At 45.2% G+C, this 17,310-nt stretch overlaps 1 protein-coding gene across 1 annotated transcript in view; it reads left to right on the top strand.

The window, feature by feature from the left end:
* Nucleotides 1-17,310, top strand: part of GLP1R (glucagon like peptide 1 receptor) — a 214,824-nt gene that overhangs the window by 138,425 nt on the left and 59,089 nt on the right. Inside the window, exon 6 of the mRNA XM_040430274.1 lies at nt 106-265. Within this exon, the coding sequence (XP_040286208.1) occupies nt 106-265 (160 nt within the window). The remainder of the gene's footprint in view (nt 1-105; nt 266-17,310) is intronic.

Here is a 17,310-nt window from a genome sequence, read left to right as displayed (position 1 = left end):
AGGTGGAGGATGCTGAAAAACACCGAAGAGGAGAGATCTATAATCAGATATTGGTTAACCCTTTGCTTCCTGTATTGGCTGTAATATGAGGTCTCGTCCCCGCAGGAGTCCCTCAGCTGCCGCCTGGTCTTCGTGATGATGCAGTACTGTGTGGCAGCGAACTACTACTGGCTGCTGGTGGAGGGCATCTACCTGCACACCCTGCTGGTGCTGTCTGTCTTCTCCGAGCAGAGGCTCTTCAGCTTCTACCTGTGCATTGGATGGGGTGAGTGCGGCCGCCGTGTCCTCTGTGAGACCATGGAGATAAAGCTTTAATTAAATTAAATATTAAAAAGTTCTGCACTCTTCTAATAGACATTTTTTTCTTCAATTCATTATAGGTTTTGAGATCTCTGCCTGCTGACAGTGAATTGAAATATTCTTATTCTACTTGCAATACTTTCACAGCCGATAGTTTTGTTACAATGTGTCAGTGCACAAGATGATCCTCTGATCAGAACAATGAGTTGAGCTCCTGGACTCTGGATAGATGTATTTTACGTGCATTGAAACATTGTCACAATCAGGACAGGAGAGAGATTTCTGCTGCTGTTGTGTTTATCTCAGAGGATTGACTGATACATAGTAACGAATGTTGGTGTAATAATCAGGGGGACCTTATAGTCATACTTGAGCACATTTTACAGAAGGGACCCAAACCTTGACCAATAGACATACAGTAATCGAGACTAAGTATATGTTAACAGTTGCGGTCTCCAGATCCGGCAGGGAACAGCCTGCTGGAGTTTACTGGATCGGGCATTTCCGGATTCTACCATTCACCGCCAGATTCCCATTGTCTGTAATGGGATCCAACCACTTTTTGTCATGAACGCCAGGTTTCGGACAGACAAATACCGCTGCATGCAGCAGTTTTTGTCTGGCCAGCAGCTGGCATTCATACCAGGTCAGACTACCTGAAGAGCCTGCCGGATTTGATTTTCTACACAAAGATAGAGGAGGATTCTTTACTGTAAGAGCAGTGAGACTATGGACTCTTTACTGTAAGAGCAGTGAGACTATGGACTCTTTACTGTAAGAGCAGTGAGACTATGGACTCTTTACTGTAAGAGCAGTGAGACTATGGACTCTTTACTGTAAGAGCAGTGAGACTATGGACTCTTTACTGTAAGAGCGGTGAGACTATGGACTCTTTACTGTAAGAGCAGTGAGACTATGGACTCTTTACTGTAAGAACAGTGAGACTATGGACTCTTTACTGTAAGAGCAGTGAGACTATGGACTCTTTACTGTAAGAGCAGTGAGACTATGGACTCTTTACTGTAAGAGCAGTGAGACTATGGACTCTTTACTGTAAGAGCAGTGAGACTATGGACTCCTTACTGTAAGAGCAGTGAGACTATGGACTCTTTACTGTAAGAGCAGTGAGACTATGGACTCTATACTGTAAGAGCAATGAGACTATGGACTTTACTGTAAGAGCAGTCAGACTATGGACTCTTTACTGTAAGAGCAGTGAGACTATGGACTCTTTACTGTAAGAGCAGTGAGACTATGGACTCTTTACTGTAAGAGCAGTCAGACTATGGACTCTTTACTGTAAGAGCAGTGAGACTATGGACTCTTTACGGTAAGAGCAGTGAGACTATGGACTCTTTACTGTAAGAGCAGTGAGACTATGGACTCTATACTGTAAGAGCAGTGAGACTGTGGACTCTTTACTGTAAGAGCAGTGAGACTATGGACTCTATACTGTAAGAGCAGTGAGACTATGGACTCTTTACTGTAAGAGCAGTGAGACTATGGGCTCTTTACAGTAAGAGCAGTGAGACTATGGACTCTTTACTGTAAGAGCAGTGAGACTATGGACTCTTTACTGTAAGAGCGGTGAGACTATGGACTCTATACTGTAAGAGCAGTGAGACTATGGACTCTTTACTGTAAGAGCAGTGAGACTATGGACTCTTTACTGTAAGAGCAGTGAGACTATGGACTCTTTACTGTAAGAGCGGTGAGACTATGGACTCTTTACTGTAAGAGCAGTGAGACTATGGACTCTTTACTGTAAGAGCAGTGAGACTATGGGACTCTTTACTGTAAGAGAAGTGAGACTATGGACTCTTTACTGTAAGAGCGGTGAGACTATGGACTCTTTACTGTAAGAGCAGTGAGACTATGGACTCTATACTGTAAGATCAGTGAGACTATGGACTCTTTACGGTAAGAGCAGTGAGACTATGGACTCTTTACTGTAAGAGCGGTGAGACTATGGACTCTTTACTGTAAGAGCGGTGAGACTATGGACTCTTTACTGTAAGAGCAGTGAGACTATGGACTCTTTACTGTAAGAGCAGTGAGACTATGGACTCTATACTGTAAGATCAGTGAGACTATGGACTCTTTACGGTAAGAGCAGTGAGACTATGGACTCTTTACTGTAAGAGCGGTGAGACTATGGACTCTTTACTGTAAGAGCGGTGAGACTATGGACTCTTTACTGTAAGAGCAGTGAGACTATGGACTCTTTACTGTAAGAGCAGTGAGACTATGGACTCTTTACTGTAAGAGCGGCGAGACTATGGACTCTTTACTGTAAGAGCAGTGAGACTATGGACTCTTTACTGTAAGAGCGGCGAGACTATGGACTCTTTACGGTAAGAGCAGTGAGACTATGGACTCTTTACTGTAAGAGCAGTGAGACTATGGACTCTTTACTGTAAGAGCAGTGAGACTATGGACTCTTTACTGTAAGAGCAGTGAGACTATGGACTCTTTACTGTAAGAGCAGTGAGACTATGGACTCTTTACTGTAAGAGCAGTGAGACTATGGACTCTTTACTGTAAGAGCAGTGAGACTATGGACTCTTTACTGTAAGAGCAGTGAGACTATGGACTCTTTACGGTAAGAGCAGTGAGACTATGGACTCTTTACGGTAAGAGCAGTGAGACTATGGACTCTTTACTGTAAGAGCAGTGAGACTATGGAGCTCTCTGCCTGAGGAGGTGGTGATGGTGAGTACAATAAAAGAGTTCAAGAGGGGCCTGGATGTATTTCTGGAGTGTAATAATATTACAGGCTATAGCTACTAGAGAGGGGTCGTTGATCCAGCAGCACAGAAGATTTCAGGAGAGGAGTGTGCTGATCTTGTGGAGGTCACAGGATGAGAGTTACATGGTGGAAGTAGCAGGATCCTCCCAGCAGCACAGAGGATTTCAGGAGAGGAGTGCGCTGATCTTGTGGAGGTCACAGAATGAGAGTTACATAGTGGAAGTAGCAGGGTCCCAGCAGCACAGAGGATTTCAGGAGAGGAGTGTGCTGATCTTGTGGAGGTCACAGGATGAGAGTTACATAATGGAAGGAGCAGGGTCCCAGTAGCACAGAGGATTTCAGGAGAGGAGTGCGCTGATCTTGTGGAGGTCACAGGATGAGAGTTACATAGTGGAAGTAGCAGGGTCCCAGCAGCACAGAGGATTTCAGGAGAGGAGTGTGCTGATCTTGTGGAGGTCACAGGATGAGAGTTACATAGTGGAAGTAGCAGGGTCCCAGCAGCACAGAGGATTTCAGGAGAGGAGTGTGCTGATCTTGTGGAGGTCACAGGATGAGAGTTACATAGTGGAAGTAGCAGGGTCCCAGCAGTACAGAGGATTTCAGGAGAGGAGTGTGCTGATCTTGTGGAGGTCACAGGATGAGAGTTACATAGTGGAAGGAGCAGGGTCCCAGTAGCATATGGCCCGCTCACGAACTGTCTCGGAGGGCATACGGTCGTGTGCAAGGGCCCTTACATAGTGGAAGGAGCAAGGTCCTCAGCAGCACAGAGGATTTCAGGAGAGGAGTGTGCTGAACTTGTGAAGGTCACAGGATGAGAGTTACATAGTGAAAGGAGCGGGGGTCCCAGCAGCACAGAGGATTTCTGGAGAGGAGTGTGCTGATCTTGTGGGAGCTTACAGATGGAGAGTCAAGGCACACCTCTCCTGAAATCCTCTGTGCTGCTAAGGACCCTGCTCTGGCTGGAATTGATTGGAATTGTTCTCACATAGCGATGATCTGTAATTTGCAGATAATTAGAGGTTTGTGTTCCAGAATCAATATTCTATTCACTGCACATTTTCCATCACATGAATTCGTCCTCTCTGCTCAGATGTCATTTAGATCTCAGCTTCTAGCATTAATTACCGGTGCCGAGCAGAGGAGACTGGCTGCCGCGCTGCAGAACGGGCTGTAGGGTCCGCTGCAGCCAGAACATCTCCGGCAGATGTCTCCACCTACGGGGGAACTGCACCCATCAGCCAAGGAGCAGTATTCCAGTTCAGGCAGGGCTCAGTCCTATAGACCAGGGATCAGCAACCTTCGGCACTCCAGCTGTTGTAAAACTACAATTCCCAGCATGCTCCATCCATTTGTATAAGAGTTTTTAGAAGAGCAGAACAAGTATGCATGCTGGGAGTTGTAGTTTCACAACAGCTGGAGTGCCGGAGGTTGCCTACCCCTGCTATAGACAGTGAGTGGGTCAGAAGAGTGCATGCTCGACCGACCAGTTTAATCATTTTGGGGTACAGGGTTCCTATGCTTGGAATCAATAGTTGCATCCCCTCAGATCAGTTAGTCATCCCCCATACAGTAGATAGGGCATAGCTTGTAGTAACAGGAATATCCCTTTAAAGCTATTAGAGTTGTCACAGCCCCGCCCCTGGCCACTTGCGTCATGTGAATGCGTCCATCATTGGCTCTCCAGTGAACCCAGAATAAGCTTTTAGTGGACTCTTAGCAGTCCAAGAAGATAGCAATGTTAGCTTTTTGCTCACTGCAATTACCTTTCTCCGATCTCGTGTCTCCATCCACCCGTCAGTTAAAATCTCAACTCCTCTTATTAACACCGTAGCGACGTCGGCCATCGCTTGTTTGGGATGGAAGGTGATGAGCAGTACAGGGGAAGGTTCTCCAGCAATCTTTGGTTTGATCCCAGTCTAGTGGTAATTTGTAGCCATGCTGGTACTTCCTGCTGAGAGAGGGGGGAGAGCGCTGCCGTCTTTCAGCTCAGTATCTCAGGTGATCTTGCTATAATTACAGTGAGTCTTTCATTCTATGAAGCTCTTCATGTCATCATCGCTTTCATTTGTAAATGTAAATGCATTGGATGAGGTTTCTCATCCCTTAACGGTAGGCGCTGCGGCTGAGATAGAAAAGAGCAGATTCTCCAGAAGTTCATGGAACAGCGAAGTGTCTAATGAGGTTATTATCATCTCCTGTAATATATCGGAATGTGGCCATTATCATGAATCCGTGACATCTTCTGTGTAGTAATTGTGCTTCACTTCGTGCCAAGCTTTATAATTCATGGACAGATAGCAGCTCCTACCACAGGAGTGAGAACAAGGGCGCTGACCCACACCGACTAATCAAATAGTATCTGCACAGGTTAAAGTGTCACTACTAAATGGGACCAAATTAATTTTAAAAAATTGCAACATTTGTCCTGCCTTCTCCTAAATTTGCTACATTTCTCTCCATTTTCCCTCTACACTTTCATTGGTAACCTAGGGCCATTATGAGTAAATGTGGACCATTGAGGATGATGAAGAGAATGGCCCCAGTGAAAGCGCTGAGATTGTTTCAGGTGATTTCAGAATCGGCTGCCATGTGTGCACATGACTCTATTTCTGGCCACTGTATGATTTGTATTCTGCAGGTTCCCCTCTGCAGACTCCATCTCTAATTGTCAGGTTTTCCTGAGCTCAGCTCCAGGTTGGGTGTAGACCTGCTTCTATGAGTCTTCCATAGAGATGAAAGAGAGAAGAGGAGATTCTGCTCCCTTGTCTCTCTACAGCACCTCCTCAGAAGAAGCACGGGGGGCATTAGACAGCAGCGCTGAGCAGTGTAGCTGTGAATCCAGCACTGTGGTGAGATAGAAAACGTGCTCAAATCTGCAGTGAGTCTCTGCCACTTTTTCTCTCTCCTCCTCCTTCTTCCCTTTCCATAGACTTTTATGGATAGCAGCTATAACCTAATCCCTCAACGATTTTAGAATCCGTCCCATTTCTCTTGATGGATTTTAGCTGTCAGTTGAGGGTCAATGATCAGTGAACGAGGCAGATGGAGAAGTGACTGTTAAGTGGATAAAGAGGCGATTTTCTCTAATAGGATATATTACAGTTTAGATTTTAAAGCAAACACATTTTTCGACGTTTGCTATAACCTGATGTGATTTAAACCATAAATTTTGTACCTTTTCCACCTTATTTGGCCTCAACCTCATCGCCTACTTTTCCACTCGCTTTCCAGAGTTGGAGTGAAGTTTCACTGGCCCATTTTAAGGCAGAATCAGTGGATGACTGAATAAAGTGTTACCTCCCATAACTGAAAAAACAGATGTATTGGCCACACAGGACTATATAAAAGCTGTGTGACAACCCAGCTGAAGCTGTAGTTATAAAGTGGTAGCTGTAGTTGTCATATAACTTTACAGTTACCAGAGAGCCTTCTCTCGTAGACTAGGAGGTGCAGCTGGATGACAACTCATATGGCTGCCATTACACCTCTCACTAGGTTTTCACAGATCTTCATGTAGTCTAATTATGGGTGGTAATGGTAACTGTACTGGTTGTCAGCATATCTTAATATATCAGCGTCTTCCTTCACCTCTCTGCTCCATCCCTGCTCCTTTCTTTTAAATGCTTCCCTGATCCAAAATCTCCGCTCCCTTTGTACAAGCTTCTTAGAGCATTTTTGCTGAATGACGCTACCTGGAGCCATATACAGGACACAAAAATATAATACCGCACCACAAGGAGAACATTTTGTTCCACAGTAAAATACTGTAATTATACAGCTACCACTAGGGGGAGCTGACTGCATACAGATTATACAACCACCACTAGAGGGAACTGACTATATACAGATTATTCAGCCACCACTAGAGAGCTCACTATATACAGATTATACAGCCACCACTAGAGAGAGCTCACTATATACAGATTATACAGCCACCACTAGAGGGAGCTCACTACATACAGATTATACAGCCACCATTAGAGGGAGCTCACTACATACAGAATACACAGTCACCACTAGAGGGAGCTCACTACATACAGATTATACAGCCACCACTAGAGGGAGCTCGCTACATACAGAATACACAGTCACCAGTAGAGGGAGCTCACTACATACAGATATATACAGCCACCACTAGAGGGAGCTCACTACATACAGATTATACAGCCACCACTAGGGGGAGTTTACTACATACAGATTATACAGCCACCACTAGAGGGAGCTCACTACATACAGATTATACAGCCACCACTAGGGGGAGCTCACTACATACAGATTATACAGTCACCACTAGAGGGAGCTCACTACAAACAGATTATACAGCCACCACTAGAGGGAGCTCACTACATACAGATTATACAGCCACCACTATAGGGAGCTCACTACATACAGGTTATACAACCACCACAAGGGGGAGCTCACTGCATGTAGATTATACAGACATCACTAGGGAAAGCTCACTACATACAGATCATACAGCCACCACTAGAGGGAGCTCACTACATACAGATTATACAGCCACCACTAGAGGGAGCTCACTACACACAGATCATACAGCCATCACTAGAGGGAGCTCACTACATACAGATTATACAGTCACCACTAGAGGGAGCTCACTACATACAGATTATACAGTCACCACTAGGGGGAGCTCACTACATACAGATTATACAGTCACCACTAGAGGGAGCTCACTACATACAGATTATACAGTCACCACTAGAGGGAGCTCACTACATACAGATTATACAGCCACCACTAGAGGGAGCTCACTACATACAGATTATACAGTCACCACTAGAGGGAGCTCACTACATACAGATTATACAGCCACCACTAGAGGGAGCTCACTACACACAGATCATACAGCCATCACTAGAGGGAGCTCACTACATACAGATTATACAGTCACCACTAGAGGGAGCTCACTACATACAGATTATACAGTCACCACTAGGGGGAGCTCACTACATACAGATTATACAGTCACCACTAGAGGGAGCTCACTACATACAGATTATACAGTCACCACTAGAGGGAGCTCACTACATACAGATTATACAGCCACCACTAGAGGGAGCTCACTACATACAGATTATACAGTCACCACTAGAGGGAGCTCACTACATACAGATTATACAGCTACCACTAGAGGGAGATCATTACATACAGATTATACAGTCACCACTAGAGGGAGCTCACTACATACAGGTTATACAACCACCACAAGGGGGAGCTCACTGCATGTAGATTTTACAGACATCACTAGGGAAAGCTCACTACATACAGGTAATACAGCCACCACTTATCACGGTCCCTCCTGTGAGAGAGGTGAGAAGATCAGATAGACTTGCTGCACGTAAGGCTATCTGACAGGTCTCTCTGTTTTCCTATGTATGTTGTTGTTTGGCAGGATCTCACCTCTCCTCAGGTTCTGCTCGTTATCAGTGATGAGGCTCTATTTAGATCCACCTCACACTGCTGACCATGCGGTTGATAGTTTCTGCTTGGAGTTGCTAGTGCTGGTTTGTCTTGGATCTCCTGCTTCTCCATACATCTCTAAGTACTTGTTGACTTCGCTGTTTGTTATTATTTGGAGTGTGTTGTTTCTAGGCCTCAGGGAGACACAGGTTCCTTCATTCTGGAAGGAAGCAGCTGTCTCATCCCCTGCTACCTATCCTAGGGCTCGTCAGTTTTAGCAGGGCTTTAGGTATCTGGTGTATGAGTATTTCCACCATCAGGATCTGCTCATACTGGCAGGAGGTAGGGAAAGGCCTAGGGATTACTAGGAGGTCACCATCCCTCTTCCTTAGCTTTTAAGGCCTAGATTGTTGTCTATTCCTTGTGGTGTGTATTTGGTGTTTTCCCTTCCCCTTAACCTGTGATATTATCAACCGGACAAACCGTTATCCTTTGTTTTATCAGTGTAGCTATGGATACTGTTTCTGCACTGGTCGATCGTATGCAGGGGCTGTCTTTGGAGGTGGCTGACCTCTGCACGGCCGTTGCACAGGTTCAGGGACCACAGGCGGTGGGTTCCGGCAGCGGGAACCAGGTCTGCCCTGAACCGAAGATTGCTCTCCCGGATAGGTTTTCTGGGGGAAGTGACAACTTTGTTCGGTTCAAGGAATCGTGCAAATTATCAGACTGCGTCCTAGCTCTTCTGGGGACGAGAGTCAGAGAGTGGGGATTATTATTTCATTACTGAAAGGTGACGCTCAGTCTTGGGCTTTCTCTTTGCCGACTGTTTCACAATCCCTCCGGTCGGTAGATTAAATTTTCAGAGCTCTGGGGCTTATCTACAATGACCCAGATCGGGTTTCCCTGGCCGAATCTAAGTTGCGTTGCTTGCGGCAGGGAGAGCGTTCAGCTGAGTCCTATTGCTCTGAATTTAGGAGGTGGGCAACTGATACGGAGTGGAATGACCCAGCTCTCCGTAGTCAATTTTGTCAAGGACTGTCTGAGAACCTGAAGGACGCATTGGCATTTCACGCAAAGGGCAGCCATGTCTCTGGCGGTGCATATTGATAGACGCCTGAGGGAAAGATATAAAGATATTCCTCTCGCTCGGGACGTATTATCATACAGGGAAGCGGTCTCTTCTGACACTCTGGGTAAAGAGACACTCGAGCTTGTGTCTGGTGATCAGCCAATGCAATTGGGACAGGTCACACCTGGACCAGGTGAAAAAACTTTAGGGTTAAGAAAAGACTTTGCTTTTTATGTGGTCAAGGAGAACATTTTGTTAACGTATGTCCTTACGTTAAACATCAAGGTGAAAAGGGAAAAAAAATAAGTCCTATTGTGTCTGGTCCTCTTCTCACTCTTGGTAGTGTGGATGGGGAAGTTGAGAATGTACTTTTGTCTTTTACCGGTAGTACCCGGTTTCTCCTGCCTGCCAAGGTGGCGCTAGATTCCAAAACTGTGGAAATGGAGGTATTTATTGACAGTGGGGCAGGGGTTAACTTAGTGGATGGCCAGTTTGTCCGTAGGCATGGTTTGACAACAAGCGCATTAGACAAAAATATTTCTGTAAATAATCCACTAATATGACTGGCTCTTAACACATCTCCTGTAATTTATTATTTCATCCTATATATAAACATACATTAAAATATTAAAAATACATTAATTGGTGATCCAGGCTTATAATATGCGGAGCTCGCGCATAAAAATAAGTTAAAATACAAAAATTGGCCGAACTGGTATATCCAATCTGTGTTATTTTATGGACGGTGGTTTAATGGATATTAATGTCCATATGTTGTTATTCACATTAGTTGACGATTCGCCAAATATCAATGCCCATATGTTGTTATTCACATTGATTAAGCTGCAATTGTTCCCAAGTGAAAATTAGACGTTTAAGTTGATGTTCAGATACTGCATATATTCATGCGTTAATATGTCCATTCACATGGATAATAACCATATGGGGCTTAGCAGCTGGCAATTTTACGGTACTAGTTTAAAAATACCAATTGAAAAAAGCAGAATCAATGGTATACATGCGTTGTGTTGTTTGATGGTTCATAATATGCTCATACTCAAGCCAGATAGTTGCTGCGATCCTCTCTGCGGGATTCTCCACCGCTTGTGTGTGTCCTCGCTGTGTATTCCTGTCACCGCCAGCTCTCTGAGAAGGTCTGACAGACGTTCTTCTGTACCTCTTGCATAATGTTCTTTGTTTTGGTTTCACTTTGTCATCTCCTTTCCTTCTCCCAGCTGTCATCTATTTACACTGATTGCCTCCATTTATATCCCCTCCCATACTGCCTCACTTTGCGGTTTATACTACTTCCTGGATTGTATTCACTGCTGGAAGCTGCAACTGCTGGTTCCTCAGATAAGTATTTTCCCTTTATTTGTGTTTCCGTGCTGACTTGTTTCTAGATGACCCTGACTCCCTCCGTATTAAGTGCAGGGAGCCGGTGGTCGTGTCCCCTCACTATTATAGGGTTTTCAGGTGTCACACAGTCGAGGTACGTGGGCATGCAATCATCTATCATAAAGACCTTTGCATGGGCATAGCAGTCAGGGAGAGCTCTAGGGGTTTTATAGGGCTCACCCATATGCTCCTTAGTTTGGAATCAAGTCAGTCGGATGTTTATTTATAACTTCCAGTTTTCTGCAACACCATCCGTGACATTTCCTTGTTCAGATCGCGTCACTCGTAACTGGCTCAGCACAACTTCGGCGGCTGCGCTCACCGCCGCTTTGTAACACAAGCGCACGAACCTCAGTCCCGCTGTAACGCCTTATGCCAGTCTGTGAATATTTCTCTTGTGCACCGAAAGAAAGAAAAGACACCGTCCTCAATATCTTCCTGTCGGCCCTCACAAACCAGACGCATTTCGAAACAGTTTGTTTTTTCTTCAGTGGTATGTTGTGAAAAGACTAACTAGGAAGAAATCGCATCACTATTTATTCAATCAGATTGTTGGCGCCAAGGTGTTCTCTAAGTTGGATTTGAGGGGGGCATATAATCTTATAAGAGTCCAGGAAGGGGACGAATGGAAAACGGCCTTTAATACTCCTGAGGGTCATTTTATGAATCTGGTCATGCCTTTTGGTTTGTCCAATGCTCCTGCGGTTTTTCAACACTTCATCAATGACATCTTTCATCATCTGGTGGGCAGGATTGTGGAGGTTTATCTGGATGATATTTTAATTTATTCCCCTGATATGGAGACACGTGAGGCAGGTCTTACAGATCCTAAGAGAGAATAAATTGTATGCTAAGATGGAGAAGTGTGTATTTACGGTCCCTGAAGTGCTATTCCTGGGTTACCTACTCTCATCTTCGGGTTTTCGTATGGATCTAGAAAAAGTCTGTGCTGTGTTGGACTGGGATCGACCCGAAGATCTGAAGGCACTTATGCGATTTTTGGGGTTCACCAACTACTACCGTAAATTTATCTTGAATTACTCAACTGTTGGTAAACCATTAACTGATATGACTAAGAAAGGCGTGGATTTCTCAGTCTAGTCTGAAGAAGCATTGCATGCTGTAACGGATCTCCTGGCACCCCGACCGGGTACCTCCATTGATAGATGCTCCTAGTGCTTTCCGAGGACTCCAAGCACTCCACTTGACACCGTAAGCGCTGCAGACCCCACGAACCACCGAAGCTTGGTTGAGGTCTCACCGTCTCCTACCCACCCTGGACCTACGACAAGGCTCCAGGCTCCAGTGGGTGAACCTCTCCTAAAACCAGAGAGCAGGAACAGCTCTTACAAGAGCTAGTAGTAAAGCCAGGGGAGTATAGCAAATCTTCAGCATATAGCAATCCCCCAGTGTTGATCAGTTACCCAAACACCAGCCTCAACATGATGAAGGATAAAACAGGCACTCTTTATTGAGGGCTACCCGCCCGTATTTATGCAGGTCCCCATCTGGTGGACACGCTCCTAGGGGACCAGAAGGAAGACTGTGACACAGGACAGATATGCAGCAATTCAGGATACACAGACACAATACATCCCCACAATGCATCATGGTTTCCTCCTCTCTGCCCTGGAGACACCCGAGGAGCAATTCAATTATCTCTCAAGACAAAGGGAAATCGCCAATACACATGTGGGGACAACAGGACAGAAATCACCATTTAAACATGCAATGTCACAACCCTTACAGTAAACACAGACATTTAACATATCCCCAGATAGCTCAAGTCTGAGTGCATATTATTAGGTGAATGGCACTCAGACTACACGAATACAATAAAATTAGCTATCTGGGTACCCTCACATAACAAAATACAATTCCAAAGACAGATGTGCGGCCGGTCTGTCTTCTCCTTTAAAGTTAGTATGGGCCATAATCCTGAGGCAAGAGGCTAGTAGCCAGGCCCCTCCGAAACCCAGTGGCGAGGTTGGTTTCGCCACACATGCTTTTTCAGAAATAAAGGAATGTTTTGCTTCTGCTCCTATTCTGGTGCAACCGGATGTGTCACAACCATTCACTGTGGAAGTTGACGCATTAGAGGTAGAGGTTGGAGCAGTCTTGTCGCAGGGTTCTTCTCCTAGCAAATGAGCAAATGGCGCCCTTGTGCTTTTTTCTCTAAAAAACTCTCTACTGCCGAAAGAAATTATGATGTAGGTAATAGAGAGTTGTTGGCCATTAAATTGGCTTTTGAAGAATGGCGTCATTGGTTTGAAGGAGCGATTCATCCAGTTACGGTAATTACTAATCACAAAAATCTGGCTTACCTGGAGTCGGCTAAACGTCTGAACCCAAGGCAGGTCAGATGGTCGTTGTTTTTTACTAGATTTAATTTCATTGTCACTTATCGTCCTGGGATTAAAAACGTCAAGGCGGATGCCTTGTCGCGTAGCTTTCCTGGAGGGGGCAGGGGATTCGGAGGATCCTGCTCCGATATTGGCTGATGGGCTGGTTGTATCCACCATTTATCCTGAACTTGAGACAGAGGTGTTGGAGGCCCAGGGAGATGCACCTGATTCCTGTCCTCCAGGGAAGTTGTTTATCCCTTCGGAACTACGACACAAGGTGTTTAAGGAACATCACAATAGTGTTCTTATGGGACACCCTGTGAGCAGATCCACTGTGGATCTCATTTCTCGAAGATTCTGGTGGCCAGGGTTACGTAAATGTGTTGAGGGCTATATGGCAGCTTGTGAGACTTGTGCGCGTGCTAAGGTGGCTCATACTCGGCCTTCAGGATCTCTACTTCCCTTGTCTATCTCATCCCGACCCTGGACTCATTTGTCCATGGACTCTATCATAGATTTGCCTAATTCTTCTGGGAAAACTGTGATTCTGGTGGTTGTTGACCGCTTCAGCAAGATGGCGCATTTTATACCATTATCAGGTTTACCTAATGCCAAAACTCTCACTCAAGTGTTTGTCGATCACATCGTGAAACTACAGGGCATTCCCTCTGATGTGGTGTCTGATAGAGGGACTCAATTTGTTTCCAGATTCTGGAAGGCGTTCTGTACTCGTCTGGGGGTCCAATTGTCCTTCTCTTTGGCCTTTCATCCTCAGTCGAATGGAGAGACTGAACGCACTAACCAGAATCTGGAGACTTATTTGAGATGTTTTGTCTCTGAGAATCAGGAGGAGTGGTCTTCAGTTTTGTTGTTCGCCGAGTTTGCCATAAATAACCACAGACCGGAGTCCACTGATAAGTCGCCGTTTTTTGGGGCATATGGGTTCCATCCGCAGTTTGGCACATTTTCTGGTACCGAGACATCTGGTATACCTGAAGAGGAAAGATTCTCCTCTTCATTGTCATCTCTTTGGCGGAAGATTCAAAACAAATTAAATAAAATGGGCAAAAAGTATAAATGTATGGCTGACAAGAGACGTGTGAGTGGTCCGGACCTGAGAGTGGGTGATTCTGTGTGGCTATCCACAAGAAACATTAAGTTGAAGGTACCCTCTTGGAAGTTGGGGCCAAGGTTTATTGGGCCATACAAGGTCTCTGCCATTATTAATCTGGTTGCTTTTCGTCTTGAGCTTCCACAGGCTTTGAAGATTCATAATGTGTTTCACAAGTCATTGCTGAAAAGATATGTTGAACCTGCTGAACCATCCTCCCTGCCACCACCTCCTGTCATGGTGGATGGTAATCTTGAGTTTCAGATTGCCAGGATAGTGAACTCACGTATTCTTCGTGGATCTCTTCAGTACCTCGTGCACTGGAAGGGGTTACGGTCCAAAGGAAAGAATGTGGGTTCCTGCGACCGACGTGAATGCCAGTCGCCTTGTGAGGGCCTTTCACAGGGCGCAACCTGATAAGGTCGGTCCTGGGTGTCCGGAGGCCACCCGTAGAAGGGGGGTACTGTCACGTTCCCTTCTGTGAGAGAGGTGAGAAGATCGGATAGACTTGCTGCATGTAAGGCTATCTGACAGGTCTCTCTGTTTTCCTCTATGTATGTTGTTGTTTGGCAGGATCTCACCTCTCCTCAGGTGCTGCTAGTTATCAGTGATGAGGCTCTATTTAGATCCGCCTCACACTGCTGACCATGCTGTTGATAGTTTCTGCTTGGAGTTGCTAGTGCTGGTTTGTCTTGGATCTCCTACTTCTCCATACATTTCTAAGCTAAGTACTTGTTGCCTTCGCTGTTTCTTATTATCTGGAGTGTGGTGTTTCTAGGCCTCAGGGAGACACAGGTTCCTTCATTCTGGAAGGAACCAGCTGTCTCATCCCCTGCTACCTATCCTCGGGCTCGTCAGTTTTAGCAGGGCTTTAGGTATCTGGTGTATGAGTATTTCCACCATCAGGATCTGCTCATACTTGCAGGAGTTAGGGAAAGGCCTAGGGATTACTAGGAGGTCACCATCCCTCTTCCTTAGCTTTTGAGGCCTAGATTGTTGTCTATTCGTTGTGGTGTGTATTTGGTGTTTTCCGTTCTTCTAAACCTGTGACACCACTAGAGGGAGCTCACTACATAAAGATTATACAGCCAGTACTAGAGGGAGCTCACTACATTCAGATCATACAGTCACCACTAGAGGGAGCTCACTACATACAGATTATACAACCACCACTAGAGGGAGCTCACTACATACAGATTATACAGCCACCACTAGAGGGAGCTCACTACATTCAGATCATACAGTCATCACAAGAGGGAGCTCACTACATACAGAATATACAACCACCACTAGGGGAAGCTCACTACATACAGATTATACAGCCACCACTAGAGGGAGCTCACTACATACAGATTATACAACCACCACTAGAGGGAGCTCACTACATACAGATTATACAGCCACCACTAGGGAGAGCTCACTACATACAGATTATACAGCCACCACTAGAGGTAGCTCACTACATACAGATTATACAGCCACCACTAGAGGGAGCTCACTACATACAGATTATACAGTCACCACTAGAGGGAGTTCAGTACATACAAATTATACAGCCACCACTAGAGGGAGCTCACTGCATACAGATTATACAGTCACCACTAGAGGGAGCTCACTACATACAGATCATACAACCACTACTAGGGGAAGCTCACTACATACAGATTATACAGCCACCACTAGGGTGAGTTCACTACATACAGATCATACAGTCACCACTAGCAGGAGCTCACTACATACAGATTATACAGTCACCACTAGAGGGAGCTCACTACATACAGATTATACAGCCACCACTAGAGGGAGCTCATTACATACAGATTATACAGCCACCACTAGAGGGAGCTCACTACATACATGTTATACAGTCACCACTAGAGGGAGCTCACTACATATAGATTATACAACCACTAGTAGAGGGAGCTCACTACATATACATTATACAGCCACTAGTAGAGTGAGCTCACTACATATAGATTATACAGCCACCACTAGAGGGAGCTCACTACATATAGATTATACAGTCACCACTAGAGAGAGCTCACTACATACAGATTATACAGTCACCACTAAGGTGAGCTCACTACATACAGGTTATACAGCCACCACTAGGGGGAGCTCACTACATACAGATTATACAGCCACCACTAGGGGGAGCTCACTACATACAGATTATACAGCCACCACTAGGGGGAGCTCACTACATACAGGTTATACAGCCACCACTAGAGGGAGCTCACTACATACAGATTATACAGCCACCACTAGGGTGATCTCACTACATACAGATTATACAGTCACCACTAGAGGGAGCTCACTACATACAGATTATACAGCCACCACTAGGGTGATCTCACTACATACAGATTATACAGCCACCACTAGAGGGAGCTCACTACATACAGATTATACAGCCACCACTAGGATGAGCTCACTACATACAGATTATACAGCCACCACTAGAGGGAGCTCACTACATACAGATTATACAACCACCACTAGAGGGAGCTCACTACATACAGATTATACAGCCACCACCAGAGGGAGCTCACTACATACAGATTATACAGCCACCACTAGGATGAGCTCACTACATACAGATTATATAGCCACCACTAGAGGGAGCTCACTACATACAGATTTATATAGCTCACAATTGTCTCACTGGTTGTCACTTTCCTTCCCTCACACAAGCATTAGTTGGAAAATTGATCCGAGTCATGCCCAGTGATGAAAATTATTTCAAAACCATGCCTGGATATATGAGCAGTAATGGACCTTGCCGAGATGTGATTGGCAGATGTGATAAGGTTTTTTGCACATTGTGTAAAATAAAATGTAAATAGTCGCAGTAAACTTTTCTACCACCAGGAGTCTCTATTGTTAAAGCTTATTTTGGGTGCAAGCACTTGGTCAC

The sequence above is a fragment of the Bufo bufo genome, chromosome 4, assembly GCF_905171765.1.
Source record: "Bufo bufo chromosome 4, aBufBuf1.1, whole genome shotgun sequence".
Taxonomy (NCBI): domain Eukaryota; kingdom Metazoa; phylum Chordata; class Amphibia; order Anura; family Bufonidae; genus Bufo; species Bufo bufo.
The sequence above is the reverse complement of the archived record's forward strand: the minus strand, read 5'-3'. Positions and strand labels throughout refer to the sequence as shown.